At 32.8% G+C, this 14,852-nt stretch overlaps 1 protein-coding gene across 4 annotated transcripts in view; it reads right to left on the minus strand.

The window, feature by feature from the left end:
* The window catches only part of DPP10 (dipeptidyl peptidase like 10), a 1,476,327-nt gene that overhangs the window by 36,974 nt on the left and 1,424,501 nt on the right, over positions 1-14,852 (minus strand). For all 4 annotated transcript variants that reach the window (XM_073241336.1, XM_073241338.1, XM_037017060.2 and 1 more), the window contains 3 exons: positions 13,604-13,651; positions 4,653-4,751; positions 4,477-4,546 (listed from right to left, as the gene is read on the minus strand). In XM_073241336.1, coding sequence (XP_073097437.1) covers positions 4,477-4,546; positions 4,653-4,751; positions 13,604-13,651 — 217 coding nt within the window. The remainder of the gene's footprint in view (positions 1-4,476; positions 4,547-4,652; positions 4,752-13,603; positions 13,652-14,852) is intronic.

Here is a 14,852-nt window from a genome sequence, read left to right on the forward strand (position 1 = left end):
ATGGAATGCATAAAATAAAGATTTTAACATTTCCATTTTCTTAAGATACTCAGATATCCCAAAAGCCATTCTGTAAACTGTTTCTCTAAATACTAATTTCTAAACTGTGGATTCTCCCTCAGAAATATTGGTCCAAAATCTAGTGGGAGTCAGAAATTCCCTAAATGACATATTAAAACATCCTCACAAAAATTAGGCAAAGCAATAATATGATCAATATTGTTTGATATATGGAAAGCCTTTGGACAGAAATCTGCAGCTGTAGGAGGAGGCATGGATTTGTGATTGTCACCGAATCCATATAGACTGATGAGGAGAGTAAAAGAAAGTTTCAGGAAGATAAGACTTGATGGATGACCATGAACTCACTAGGATTTCAAGGAAGATAAATTCAGGGAGAGGGGATGAAGTTACAGGGGCCCAATAGAGTACGGTGCTTCCTGGAAATTAATGTCATGTGTTAAATAGTCTCTGTCTGCCTGAGTTAGACTTTTTTCATGTGCAGCATGGATAAACTGAACATGAAAGAGTAGCGAATGGGAAGAAATGGAATCTCTTGGCACTAAGAGAAATTCCCCAGTTTGATATTGCTTTTCTTCGTGGATGCAGCAAACAAACAAAACCCTCTCATCTCTAATAACCAGCACACCTGTCTGGATTGCTTCCTCCCAGGGTCTAGGAATCAAGATTCATATTTATTTATTTATCAAATAAACATCTATAACTGTAGGATAGCTCCCACATAATCTTCAGTATAGCAGACTGAAAGAATTACAGTTTAGTCCATAACTTTTCATAAGGTGCCTCTCTGTGTGTGAGGCATTATGGAGATACACTTCACAAATCCAAGAGGAGATTTCAGATTTTAAGGTGCTTATAATCTTTTTATCTCCCCATGGCCATTAGCACAGCATGCTGCACAGAAAAACAACATGGTAAATGTGCATTATATGAAATTACAAGTACAGTAGTAGAAAATAAGAATAACATAAAAACAATTCAAAGTTTAAGTGCTGAAATGGATAGAGATGTAGATAGTACAGGGATAAAGATGAATATAGACTACTGGGTTCTTAAGGACTCCCTCTAATGCTAAAGAGAAAGGCAATTAGGTATCTGGGAAGAGGATAAGAGGAGTATGAAAGGAAAAGAGGGTCATGACCCTATAGAGACCACTGTAAATCAAGGCAACTGAGATACATCTTGTAGTGGCAATGTTTCATGGATTTTCCATTACAGTAAAATATTCTGTCACCATTAATTCACCTGTACTTTCAATATCATGAAATTAGGTTTGGGTTTCAGAAAATAGTGCCAAAAAGTGGTCCTCAGAAGACCATTTCCTCTGAGGTTCCATACAGAAGATTTGGCGGAATGGGAATTCCAAATTGCCAGAGGCTACTTTCCTCAATGTCAGTCTTCCTTCCAGCTACTTGGGTATTTGCTGTAGCCTGTCTTCACCTCACACATTCATCATAGAACTTCCTGGAGTGCAAACCCCTCTATGTAGGGGATGAAATGACTTACATTCTGCCGGGTACTAGATACACTGCACAGAATAGCAATAAAGTAGTGACACCAAAATCACTAAATCATCTCTTAGCCTCATTTATATAATAGTCATTTTATTTATTATTTTTTACAGTCTAAGTGCCCATTTAGGGAAAAAAAACCTATTGTTTTCTTTTTTAAAGTGGGAAGTCCACTCGTCATTGAAAATAGGATTTATTCTTAAGAAAAAAATAAGCTTTTAAATTATAAGCAATCTAAAGAAACACTTAAAAATACTTTATATTTAAGCCATCTAATCCATGTTTGTTTACAAGCAGAAGTATTTTAGGAATGATCATGCAACTTAGAACAATAGATCCTTTTATAAACATAAAATTGACAAAGGAAAAATCCTCAGTTTGGTTCTATAAGTCATATTCTACAAAATTTCTGAGAGTTTACCTCTAGATCCCAAGGAGTTTGGATATAGTAAATTAATATTAGTATGATCAGTATATTACAAACTAATAAAAACTAATGAATTAGTAGTTTTATTCTTTCCTTCATCAACCAAAACAATAGCAAAGTAAAATCTATGGACCTGAATACATTATTTTATCTGCTTTAGTAACAAATATCTAATAATTTATGGGTACTAAATTACATGTTACGTATCTATATTGATAATTTTAAATATTAAAAATACTATTCCTACTAATAATAACTGTTTATGGTTACAGTTTATTAAACACTAAGTGCAAATGTTTATGCTCTACACTAAGGTGACATGTTTATATAAATTATCCCAATCTCCAATTTATTTATAAGGAAGCAGAAGCTTAGAAAAATTAAACAGTCTTGGTAAATCTTTGAACGGAAAGCTGAGCTCAGGCCCTTCAGCCTCCAAAGCCAGAACTTTCCTGCCCCTACAAAAGCCCTGATTACTGCTTTCTCACAAGAGAAGCTGTTCTTGTGCTAGCCCTTACATTCCTCTGAAGGGCTAGAAATCACCTGACTACAGCACAAGTTTGATGCCAGGATGAGCCGGTGGGCTTCTCAGACTCAAGGCTACAGAGAGAATCTTCAACTCTTGTCTACTTTCTCCCCCGAGGTGTGACACTATTTTCGAGCCAGGGTATATGCCAGTGAGAATAATTATCTGCATATCCACCTTCCTGCGTGAGTCCTGCTTTAAGGAAGGATGCCTAGGAGGGCTCCTTTCCCTGAGAAGCCTGATTTTCCAGCGAATACGAACAATTCCTTTTTCCAAAAAGAGGCATGATGGAGACCGAAGATGAGGTTGAGAATTTTTTTCTTTTTTGTACCATTTAAATGTGTTAAATATTTCCCATCAATCACACATGCAGTTCAAAAAGGAATTGAAAACATGCAGTTGAAAGAGAAGAGACAAAAGAAAGAGTTAAGATACAAGAGCAAAGACAAACTTCCTCAGGAAGACACCAAGAACTCCAGTGCCTTCTCTGGTTAGGGACAGAGAAAGCCGTCTGGACTGGAGAAACCAAGAGAGGTCTAGGCATTCGAGTTAGGAATAAACACTGGAGTGGGGGAAAATATTAAGTATTATATTTTCTGTATTATTTAGCTTGTTATAATGAAGTAGCACATTGATTCTATTTACTAAAATAGAGAAAATCAATGCACTTGATATAAAAAATAACCAGTTATACTTATGATAATTATAAGAATCATATCTGTCAGGCAGGTCTTTTGTTGAATTTCATATAATCTAAGAAGGAGTTTTAAAACATAGGTTGTTTTGTAATTCTGTTTTTATATTTGGATAAACTAAGCCTTTCAAGAAATTAAATAACTTGCTCAAGGACACACAGATAGTAAATAACAAAACTGGAATCGGAAGCCAGGCAGTTTGATTCCACAGACTGAATGCTCATCTTCTACATTCAGTAACCACAGCAAATAAAGCTATTTTAATTTCTACTGTTTCTACCAAAGTTCTGATATAATTCCAGATATTTTTAAGTACTATTATACCAAATATGCTGGCTGGGTACCAAATAAGGAAAATAACTCTTAACTCTGGAATAGAATGCTATCAATATCAAGTTAGTTAGCCAATAGATAGTAGGGGCTTCTGTGTGCAATACTATGCAGTCACAATGTGTAGCTCATGAGAGCTGCTTCCTGCTGGTGGGAAAATTGATAGGAGTGATTTAATAGCGACAATTGTGTCAGTAATGGAAATGTTTCCTCAATGTTGCATAAACAATTAAGAAAGAGCATAAGGCTGACATGAGACAAGGTGGATATACCCTAAGGGCATTGTCTAAGTGAAATAAATCAGTCACAGAAGGATACCTGCATGGTTCCACTTATATAAGGCATCTAAAACAGACATGTTCACAGAAGCAGAGAGCAGAATGGAGGTTGCCAGGGGCCACAGGGAGGTGGAGATGGGCATTTGCTGTTCAATGGGTATAAAGTTTCAGCCATGCAAGATGAGTAAGTTCTAGAGCTCTGCTGCACGGACTGTGCTTATAGTTAACAATACTGGACTGTGTACTTAAAAATTTTAAAGTGGTTTCATGTAAAGTGTTCTTACCACAATAAAAAAAAAATTGCTTTTATGAATCTAGCATAACTTTGATATGACAAATATATCCCAAAGAAAGAAAATTACAGATCAGTATGATTAAAAAAAAAATAGAGAGAGTACATAGGGCTTGAGTAATTGGCAAGCAGACATTCATTAACCAAGTTATATGTGTCACTATTCCTAGTAGTAACAGTGAGGTCAATGGGGATGCAAGAGGTACAAAAAAGTTACACATTTCTCTATCTAATTTAATGGTGGTGTCCTTGAGGGACTCACAACTCACAGCTGCCCTGATTAATTACACACATAGGACTTCTGTTGTCTCTTAATCAGAATGCTATCATGTGAAGCATAACAAAAATTGTAAAATATTTAGGTTATTTTATTTCAAAGTAAAATAAAATACTTACATTATTAACAGAAGGGCATACTGGTTTCGGTCCGTAAAATCTTTTGGAAAGGACAACTGTAAAGGAAGTTCTTTAAAGAAAGAGCAAAATATTAAAGATGGGGAGTCATTTACATGTAAAACTATAAGATGAAGATAAAATTTTTCTTAAGTGACATAGCACGAGCAAAATTTTACCGTAGTCATCAATATGAAGCATTTTGATTTCTGACTTTACTGTCTTCTTCTTCAGGATTGCTTCCTTCAGCACAGAATTGTTTTCCAATATAAAATAATCTTTAAATCAAGAAGGGTAGTGTAAATAATTAACTGCTATGTGTTGATCAAGAATAAGTGCAACACAACAAATAATTCTCCAGCTGTTCCTATTTGGCAGGCACTCAGCTAGGCACTGATTAAATTCTCATAATTTCTCCCCTGGATTATTACAACAGCTTTCTGAGCTTCCTTACTCTAGTTGCCCCTCAACTCAAAATAAGCATTTATATTTTCAAAGTGTTAACGTGATCATGTTACCACTCTGCCTAAGAATATTTAATACAAAATTATCTAGCATACAATGGGATGAAATTTACAGTACCTATGTTCCAATACACCGTTAGCAGGCATGCAAAAAAATCAGAAAAAGATCACCCGAGTACAAAATTTAATCAAATAACCCAGAAGTAACCCAGATAATATAATGGATAGACAGTCATGTTAGAACAGAGATTATAGTTATATTCCATGTATCTATTAAGGTAAAAAAAGAAAAGCATGAGGGTATTTTGGAGAAATATGAAAGAAATTTTAAGAAAAGTTAAAATTCTAAAACTAAAAACTGCAAAATTTCAGATACATGAAAACTGTAAGGTCTAAAATGAAAATATACTTGGTGTGATTAATAGCATATTAGATACTGCAGAAGATCAGTTTAATGAATTTGACATTATAGCCACAGACAATATAAACAATGAAAATAAAAATAAAAAGGATAAAAAATTAACAAAGCATGGAGGACCAGAAACTTGCTAGAATTTGGGGAGCTTTTATATACAAAACATAGTGAACCTTCTAATCCTCAAATATGTATGTGTGTGCATGTATTTGAATTTTAATTTCTCCCAGCAATGTTTGCTTACATCTTAGAGGACTTAGACTTATTATTGGATATTGTATGATTTCTGATGTTATTTTAGATAGTATTTTGAACTACTCTTTAATTTTGCATTGCACTGTGGTTTATAAAATAGTTAATATTTGAAAATTGCCCCACATCTGTAACCATGATAAGTTCACTCATCATTTCTAGTAGTTTTATGAGTGAATATAGGTTCCATATTTTTTGTTTGTTTGATTATTTGTTCTGTTTTGTTACATGTCTTCCACAAATGAACATAGATTTTCTACTCATATTTATTTTTCTTTCCTCATTTCACCAGTTAAGTATAACACAGTGTTGCACAGATGGTGTGAGAGCAGAAATTCTGTTTTTCCCAATCTTGGAGGACAAGCACTCAGTCTTTCAACACTAAATATGATGTCAGTTGTAGTATTTTTATAGATACCATTCATCAAGTGAAGGAATTTCCTTTCTATTCTTGCTGTTATTATTACTAGTTCATTGTTTTTCAAATTTACCAAATGCTTTTGTCTAAATTCTTTGGAGTTGACAGTATAATATAGTAATTACATTGATAGATTCTTGAATGTATGGTATTCATGGATTCCTTGGGTAAACCCCACAGAGTCATAATATATTTTGCTTTTATAATTGCTAGATTTAACTGACTAGTATTTAGTTAAGGAATTGTGCATCTAGTTATGAAAAAAATTATTTTTCTATCCCTGTAATGTCTGTGTTGGATTTGGAATCTAGCTAATGCTGGCCTTTTCTGAGAGTTTATATAAGCTTATTATTAAAATATTAAATATTGCACAGAATGTACCAGAAGCTAATTGAACTGGAGTTTTCTTTATGGGAAGAATGCCAAATGCAAATTAAATTTTTATTAGATACTGGGAAATGTATATACTGTATTTCTTCCTGTTTGGGTGGTTTTCTTTTAGAAATTTCATTACTAAAATTTTAATTATAATTATGATATGCCAGTATGTTAATATACAATACATTAAAACATGCTAAGGATTCATTCAACACAATTTCTCAGTTATTTTTATATCCTGACATTTTATATCTCTAATTGCAAAAGATTATTGTGTGGCTCTGGCCATGATGTTAGACAATCTTGCTTGAATGTGTAGAAAATTATGAATTTATGTCTTTTAAGGAATTTACTCATTTCACCTACAATGTCAAGTTTACTCCCATAAAATTATAATATCCATTATTATTTTTCTAAAGGCTCTGGGATCTGTTATTAACATGATCTCTTAAATTAATGAAAATGGTGATAAGAGTATACATCTTTTTCATGAATTTGTCTAGAATTCTATTAATTTTATTCATCTTTTAAAAGAAAAATATCTTGGTTTTTATATATTTTTCTCTGCTGCTAATCCAATTTCTGAATCTTTATTTCCACTTTGATCCTTATTATTTCATTTCCTTTAACTTAATTTGTGTTATTTGCTCTCCTTTTTCTACTTTCTTAAAGTAAAAGTCTAGATGATTCTTTTAAAGTTTTCCTTTTTTTTATAAGGTAAGAACTGAGAGACATAAACTTCTTTTTAATCAAAGTTGGGTATCTCCAAATTTGAATCAGTGTGTTTTCATTATCATTTGGCTCAAAATATTTCCTAATTATTTTTCTAAATTCTTCTTTCATCTATGTGTTATTGAGAATTTAAAGTCTGATGGCAAAACATTCTCAGCTTCTTTTTTTCTTGATTATTTTGGCTTCACTTTTGAAAGGTATTTTTTAACTTTGTTATTCTAGGTTAAGGGTTTTGTTTTGCATCCACATTTTAAAGATTTTGCTCTAATGTCTTTTTTTTCTACTGATAAGAAATGTGCTTGGCTTTGCTATTATAGCCAAATTCTTGGCTTTGTTAATATGCATGTAATGTGTGAATGAAATGTGTGTGAGAGTGTGTGTGTTTTCTTTATCATTGTCTTTCTATAGTATTTAAACTGCTTGAAGTTTGCTGAGCAGTTTTGTATTTTGCATCAGATTTGGATTTGGCTATTATTTCACCAAATATTTTTCCTTGCTGCCCCTTTCTGACTCCAGTTAAAATATTATAGATACAGACATTGGCCTAAGTTAACTTAGGCTCTGCTCTTTTCTTTCATTCTTTTTCTCTCTGAGTCTCTGAGTTCCTGTTGATAATGATCAGTTTCACTGATCTTTTCTTCTGCAGTGTTTAATTTGCTTTTAGTGTTTTCCAGTGAAATTTTTATTTCAGATATTTTAAGTTCATAAAGTTCCTTTTTAAAATAAATACTATTTATTTTCTCATTATATTCATTTTTTCTTGATTTTTTAGCACAGTTATAATGGTTGATACATTGTATTTGTCAGTGGGTTCCATTACCAATGTCATTTCTGTGTCTGTCTCTATTCACTGTTTTTTTTCCTAGTTGAGTCACATTTTCTAATTACTTCATATAGCCAATGATCTTCTATTAGATTTTGACCACTGTCATATTCACATTTTTGAGTACTGGGTTTTGTTCTGTTCTTTTAAAAATTGCTGGACTTTGTTCTAGCAGGTGTTTAAGCAAATTGCAGGTCAGCTTAATCATTTCAAGGATTTTAGAAATTCTTATTTAGGGTGGGTGTCCATGGCTTTGCCTTTTGGCTAGTTCAACTGTACTTCTAAGGCATGGCTCTTGTGGGATCTCTGCCAAACACTCCAGTATTCTGCCTGGTTGGAACTTCACCCCATCCCTGCTCTGTGTGAACTGGCCTTTCCCAGGCTTACAGAGTGTCTTCCTAGGCATACTTAGCTAGGTATTTTCAGCAACTCAGGATGATCCCTTGTAGCCCTATGCAGATTTATCAGGGGTTTCTCCTCCATATCTCTCCATAATTCCAACATTCCAAAGGGTTCAACCTTTCTGAACTCTAATTGATGCCTCCATTCTGACTCTGAGATACTATTTTACTCTTCTTGAATTGTTCCTCAGCGAAGTAGAATAGATAAAATGATTTCAGCCAGAAAGTGAGGGCAATACAACATTAATCTCACTTGTTTTCTTTCTTTCATGGACCAGATACCTATCCTGACTGTTATTCCATGCTTGGAAATTGTTATTTCATAAATGTTATCCAGTTTTCTTTTTTTTTCCTTCTCCTCTATTTTATTTCTTTCTCCCTCTTTCTTTTTGGCAAAAGGCCATGCATATCTACTCCATGACCAGAATAAGAATATTTTTTTAATAAATGGGTTATTACTGATAATTTATTGTTAAATCTAAACTCCTTAGAATGAAACATAAGACTTCTTTGATCTCACTCCAGCCAGTCCCTGGAGCCTATATCTCTACTTTTTTTCTTAAACGTTTTGCTTCAGCTATGTTGAACAAATTATCGCATCCCATTATAACCACTTAATTTTCTGTTTCCTTCACTGGAATGTAAATTCTATATGTGATTTCAGGTGCACCAAACTACCTCTTCTGTAAATAAATGTCATCTTCTATAATACATATGTGGGAAATTAGATATTCTTAGATATTCTCAGAGATTTCTTTTATCCTCAAAATATAAGACATTTCAGATTAAATAATAGTATATTTTCAAGGAAGCTATCCCAAATACTCAAATATAAAATTTATAATGTGAATGCTTAAATTCTTTATACTTTCCTCAAGCTTTCAGCATTTATAATTTAAGAAATGTCATAAAAATGTACTTACTGAACTTAATTGTGTATAAAAGCATTCATTTTGTACTGGACAAAGCCAAAAATCATTCGATATTTGCTAATTACAAAAGGGAAAATATTTTGAAGAATAAAGCCTGTAAAATTTTTACCTTTATATCTCTAATTACAGAAGATTTTCATAAATGAACAATAGTTCACTGCATTAAGATGATTAATTGGCTAAATGAATAGATACAGCTAGAGTCACCAGTGCAAGAGTAATATATTAATCTCTCATGGTTTCTTTTTATCATCAAATATAAATTGGAAAAATTCAAGCCTAATTACATGTAAACTAATTACATGAGTACTGAAAAACGTTACTTCTAAAACAAAAGCCATTTGTGGCAAAAAAAATCAATCCACGGTCACAGGGAAATAAAGTCTATTTAAGAAAAACAAATAATAGAAAACGCCAAAGCCATTCTTACAATATTTAGAGAAGACATCATTTTTTCATGGTAAATTCAGAAAATATGTTTAATGCACCAATTTTTTTGACACATTGTGAAGAGAAGAAAGTTTTGAGACATGATTTTTAAATGTTATTGTGGAGGAAAAGAGCTGAAAATGACAATAGAAAATTGGGAAGGAAGAAAAGGAAGAGATAGGAAAGTAGAAGTATAAAGAGAAGAAAGTCATGGAATGGATAAAATGAAGAAGAAAGGAAAGGAAAAGAATTAAAGTAAAAAAAAATCATATACTCAAAACTAAGAAGGAAAAAGATGAACATATAAAAAGAGGAAAGGAGATAATAATATGAGAGAAAGGACTTTTGAAATATTAACTAAGTAAAATTTTACATAGTTATACCTTGCTGAAGTCACTGAGCATTTTAATGAAGGGTTTCTTTTTCTTTGTAAAAGTAATATATGCTAATTGTAGAGCACTGGGAAATACTCAAGAAGAAAGATAAAAAATATTACCTGGCAGGCTGCCAGGCAAATACAAGAGTTTTAACATTTTCAAGTAGTCTTGAATTTTTTTAAGTTTACTTTTTCTAAAATTTATATTTTATTGAAATATCATTGATCTACAATCTTATATTGGTTTCAAATACACAACAAAGTGGTTCAACAGTTACCCATATTATTAAATCCTCTCCCCGACTAGTGCAGGTACTATCTGTCAACATAGGAAGATGTTACAGAATCCCTGACTGTATTTTCCATGCTGTATTACTATTTCTGTGACCAATTTATAGTATGATTGAGAATTTTTGTGCCCCTTCATCCCCCTTACCCTCTTCACCTACCCACTCCAAACTCATCCCCCATGGTAACTTGCCATTTGCAACAAGATGGATGGAGCTAGGGTATTAGGCCAAGTGAAACAAGCCAGGTGAGAAAGACAAATACCATATAATTTCACTTATTTTTGGAATATAAAAACAAAGCAAAACAGAATGAACAAAACAGCAGTAGATTCATATTTATTGAGAACTGTCTTGATTTTTTATATGCATTTTCAAATAGTTTTAAGAGGCATAAATATTTGGATAGATTAATTACTTATAAATATTGCTTGAATATTTTTGAAGAATTAACTTTTGTAAACATATTTTTATTTTTAATCCTAGTGGGAAACTGATGGCAATATTGGAAACTTTATTAGAATAATTGGATGAAATTTTAATAAAGGACATATTACATACAAATTTATGGACAATGAGCAGGGAGATGATAAGGAATGGTAGAGTAACTTCGGAGATGCAGGCAAAAAAGTGTAACTCAGTGGCTAGACCTGCAGGTCAAAGGTAGAGAGCAATTACTTGGAGATGGTTGTGAGAAATTCACAGTCAATTTCAGCCAAGAGTCATAGCAAAGTGAGAGGAGGAGACAGGAGGTAAGCGGGGTCCACACAGATAGAGCTGGAGGACCAGGTACTCCAAAGTGACTTTTCTCTCTTCAGTCACTTCCAGGATTCACTTTAGCTGAATCCATTGACAAACAAATAGCAACAGAAAATAAGTCACCTATACAAAGTACTTCTTGGGCAGAGACCATGGTAAAGGAAAACAGAATTAAGGGTAACTCTGTGATGACAAGGGGGACACAATCAGGGCACTAATTAGTATTCCATTAAAGTTTACTTGAAAATTCCATTTTTGTTATTTGTATTATGTCTTTCTCACTATCATTAACGAACCTTTATAATTTTCTCTATTTAGAATTATTTTCTTAGTATATACCATTAAAATAAAAACACTAGGTAAATAGCTATTAAAGATTTAAGGCTTATGATTGAATTATTTTTCTAAAATATTTGCTATAATTCATATTTCTACAAGCAAGTTATGAGTGTCATTATTTCCTCACTAACAGTAATTTTTTTATATTATTAATTTATTAGAAACAATTACAAGGCAGTGTTTTACTTTGAATTTCTCTGATAACTAGTGGGTTTAAAGATTTTCCATGTTTGTTAAATATCTTCATTTTTTTCAATTTTCTTTTCATGCCCTATTCTACTTCACATGGCCCCAAAATTAGTTATGACTGATTCATTAGTATAACAAAGATTAACCCAAAGATTCAATAACACAAAGATTGACTTCCAATTGACTGTAAATTTTATCTCAAGCAATAATTGTCTTTTGGAAAGAAAATAAAGCATCTGACTACTGTTCATGGCTCCTTTTTGTTTTTCTTGGCCCTGTGATGATCAGAATTGGTTTAAAATGGGAAAATGAGAAATATTTCCCTTAAACAAAAATGTTTCATGATTTGCAAGGCACATTATTAGAAAACAATATTGCCTTGTAACAATGCAATAAATTTCATTAAAATCAGATTGGGAATTTTTAAAAAACCATCAATTTGGCAAAATGTAACACAAATATTTGCCAAGTGCAAATATTTATCAAGTGCATGCTCTGTTGTGAATATATCTCAGCCTCACATAAAATTCATTTGCTGATTTGCCTATAAGGGAACTGGTCCTATGAGATATCATCTCAGATCCCACAAAAGGTATGTGAGACTCATTTTATACACTGATTTTTCTTTCTATGGCATTCAACCTTCTGTCTATTTTATCATATACAGTCTTTATTATTATTGCTGCTAGTGTTAATCCTGAACAAATTTAATTCACTTACTATACACTCTTTAAGATATATACTGACAGAAACTAAAAGATGTGCTAACCTATTTCCAACCACACAAAACTGCATTACAAATTTAGAAATTTTGTATTTTTCTAAAACAGGCAGGAATTTTCCATATGGTGGTATTTGAAGAGTACAAAAGGTCTTTCTTTGTTTGCTAAAGTGACATTTCTCATTCAATATTATACTTTTATGCTTGCAACTCCTCTAAATCAAGGCATCTAAAACTCTTGCTTAAATCCAGGTGATGTGAGGAACAAAAACCCAGCAGAATAAGGAGCCTTCATATGGTGTGATTATAAACTCTGTTCTGGAGTTACACTCTTATTTGATTCCTGGCTCTGCCACCTATTAGTATGACTCTAGCCAAGCTATTTAACCTCCCTGTGACTCCATTTCCTAATCTGTAAATGAGGATAATATAAAATTAACTATCTCAAAAAAACAGTATTATTAACTATTCTGAGGACTTATTAGTATGGTAAATCATTAGAGCATAGGAGTATTGATTGATTAAAACTGAAAAAAGCAAAAGGTGGTAGGATGGAAAAAGAAATGAAAGCAGGAAACAATCTGGCTATTCATGTGTAAGATTAGCTTGGCCATTTATTTGTTCATGCACTCTACTATAAGTTCTTAAAAACACTGCGGGTGCCTGAAGAGCCATGTACACACCGCCTTTGCCATATTGCTTGATAAAATAAATGCCCATTCAATAGATGATGTTGGTTGAATGAACACATAAAAAAATAAATGACTATACAGAACAAGAAAGTCCTGGATATCTGAAGCAAATAAGATAGAAAATATATAAAAATGGTATGTTTTTCATAATTTTCCCTACAGTAAGCAAGATGTGTTACTCTGAGACAATAATATACATGAGACCCAGAAAAGAATGAACCAGAGCACTGAGGGGTCAGCAGGCTGAAATGTACCTAAATGAGCCTCATGAATCACTCTTCATTCAGTTTAGATACAGTAGACATCCTGTTTCAGGCATATATACAACTTCAGTTGAAATTTGTCTCAAATCTCTTGCTTAACTGTTTCTCTTAGATACACAGGTCAAGTTGACGGTGTCTTAAAAGCTTTCCCCATGCTGGGGACTCCTCTGAAGAAGGTTTTATAGAGCAGGACACTCAGAATAAATAATATAATACCAAGACCAATGCTAGCCATGGCTATTCTGTATTGCTGTACTTACTTGCTGGGTTGTTTGTGCTATGAAGACTGACCACTGGGATGCCTGGACCTGCATTTTAAAAACATATGGATAAATACTTTAAAGACAACTGAGTAATTACTGGAAAGGATACATGACGGTGATTTTTTCAAGTGGAAATATTTCACAGTTAAAACATTATGAAACAAAAACCAGATAACTAGATTTCACTCCTCTTAATGGATAATTTATTCAGAAAAGTAAAAACGTATAGAGAAATAAACTGTTTGCACAGATTATTTCTAAGTTCCATCCTCTCGAGAGTGACCTATACTTCTATGATTTTAGGCAGTGTTATGCACCTTACCCTCTCTTTCTGTAGCCTTTTATAGAACAGTCACTGTTGTTCAGAAAGCTGATTCATGACCATGTAGCCCCTCATCCATTCATCAAGGATGAAATTCTACTTACCATTCAGCCAAGAAAGTAATAATGCATGCATACTAGATACATTTCGTCTTCAAGATAAATAAAAAATTAGGGCTAATTGTATATTAATTTAAGAATATGCTAACTGGAATCACCAATTACTTCAAATATATTAGTTAATTCAGGTGTAACCATAAGATACTACCTTGAAACATCACTTCTCTAAGGAACTCTGTCTTGAGCTCTAATGATTTTTCTTTGGTGTCATTAGACAAGGCCTTTTCTTTTTTGATTATTTCATTTCAGATATCAATAGAAAAAAACAATTGAAAAGGGCAAGTGTTGGTCTATTCTTCATGGTGTCTTAAAGCAGGACAGCTTAAGGTACCAGCTAGAGTAGTAGCACTCAATTCCATTGCATTATAAAAGGACACATGCCTCCCATTTCCTCTGTGGGAAATATAGTGCCCTACTAAAGGGACAGTGATTCCCAGCAATGTAACCTACAGACATCATATTTCTATGTAAGATGATAGCATACTGTTATCAGATAGAAGTAATTGGGGTGAGTGTAATTCCTCAGCACTGAAAGGGACTAGAACCAGGGAATTAAGTTTCACTAGATACCAAATCTCTTAACAACCAAGCCATTATTTTAATAAGACTACTGTTTTTCCTGAAGACTAGATAAATCATTTTACTACTGTAGCATGACCTTGTTGATGTAAATATGTTTATTTACTGTTTTAAAAAGTCCATGATCAAATAGCCCTTAGTGATCATGTGTACATGTTGATTTACTCATAATTCCTATCGTAAATAAAGTATATAAAGACAATTTGTGTCCCAGTAAAGCCATAAT

The sequence above is a fragment of the Manis javanica genome, chromosome 7 (assembly GCF_040802235.1).
Source record: "Manis javanica isolate MJ-LG chromosome 7, MJ_LKY, whole genome shotgun sequence".
NCBI classification, from domain to species: Eukaryota; Metazoa; Chordata; class Mammalia; order Pholidota; family Manidae; genus Manis; species Manis javanica.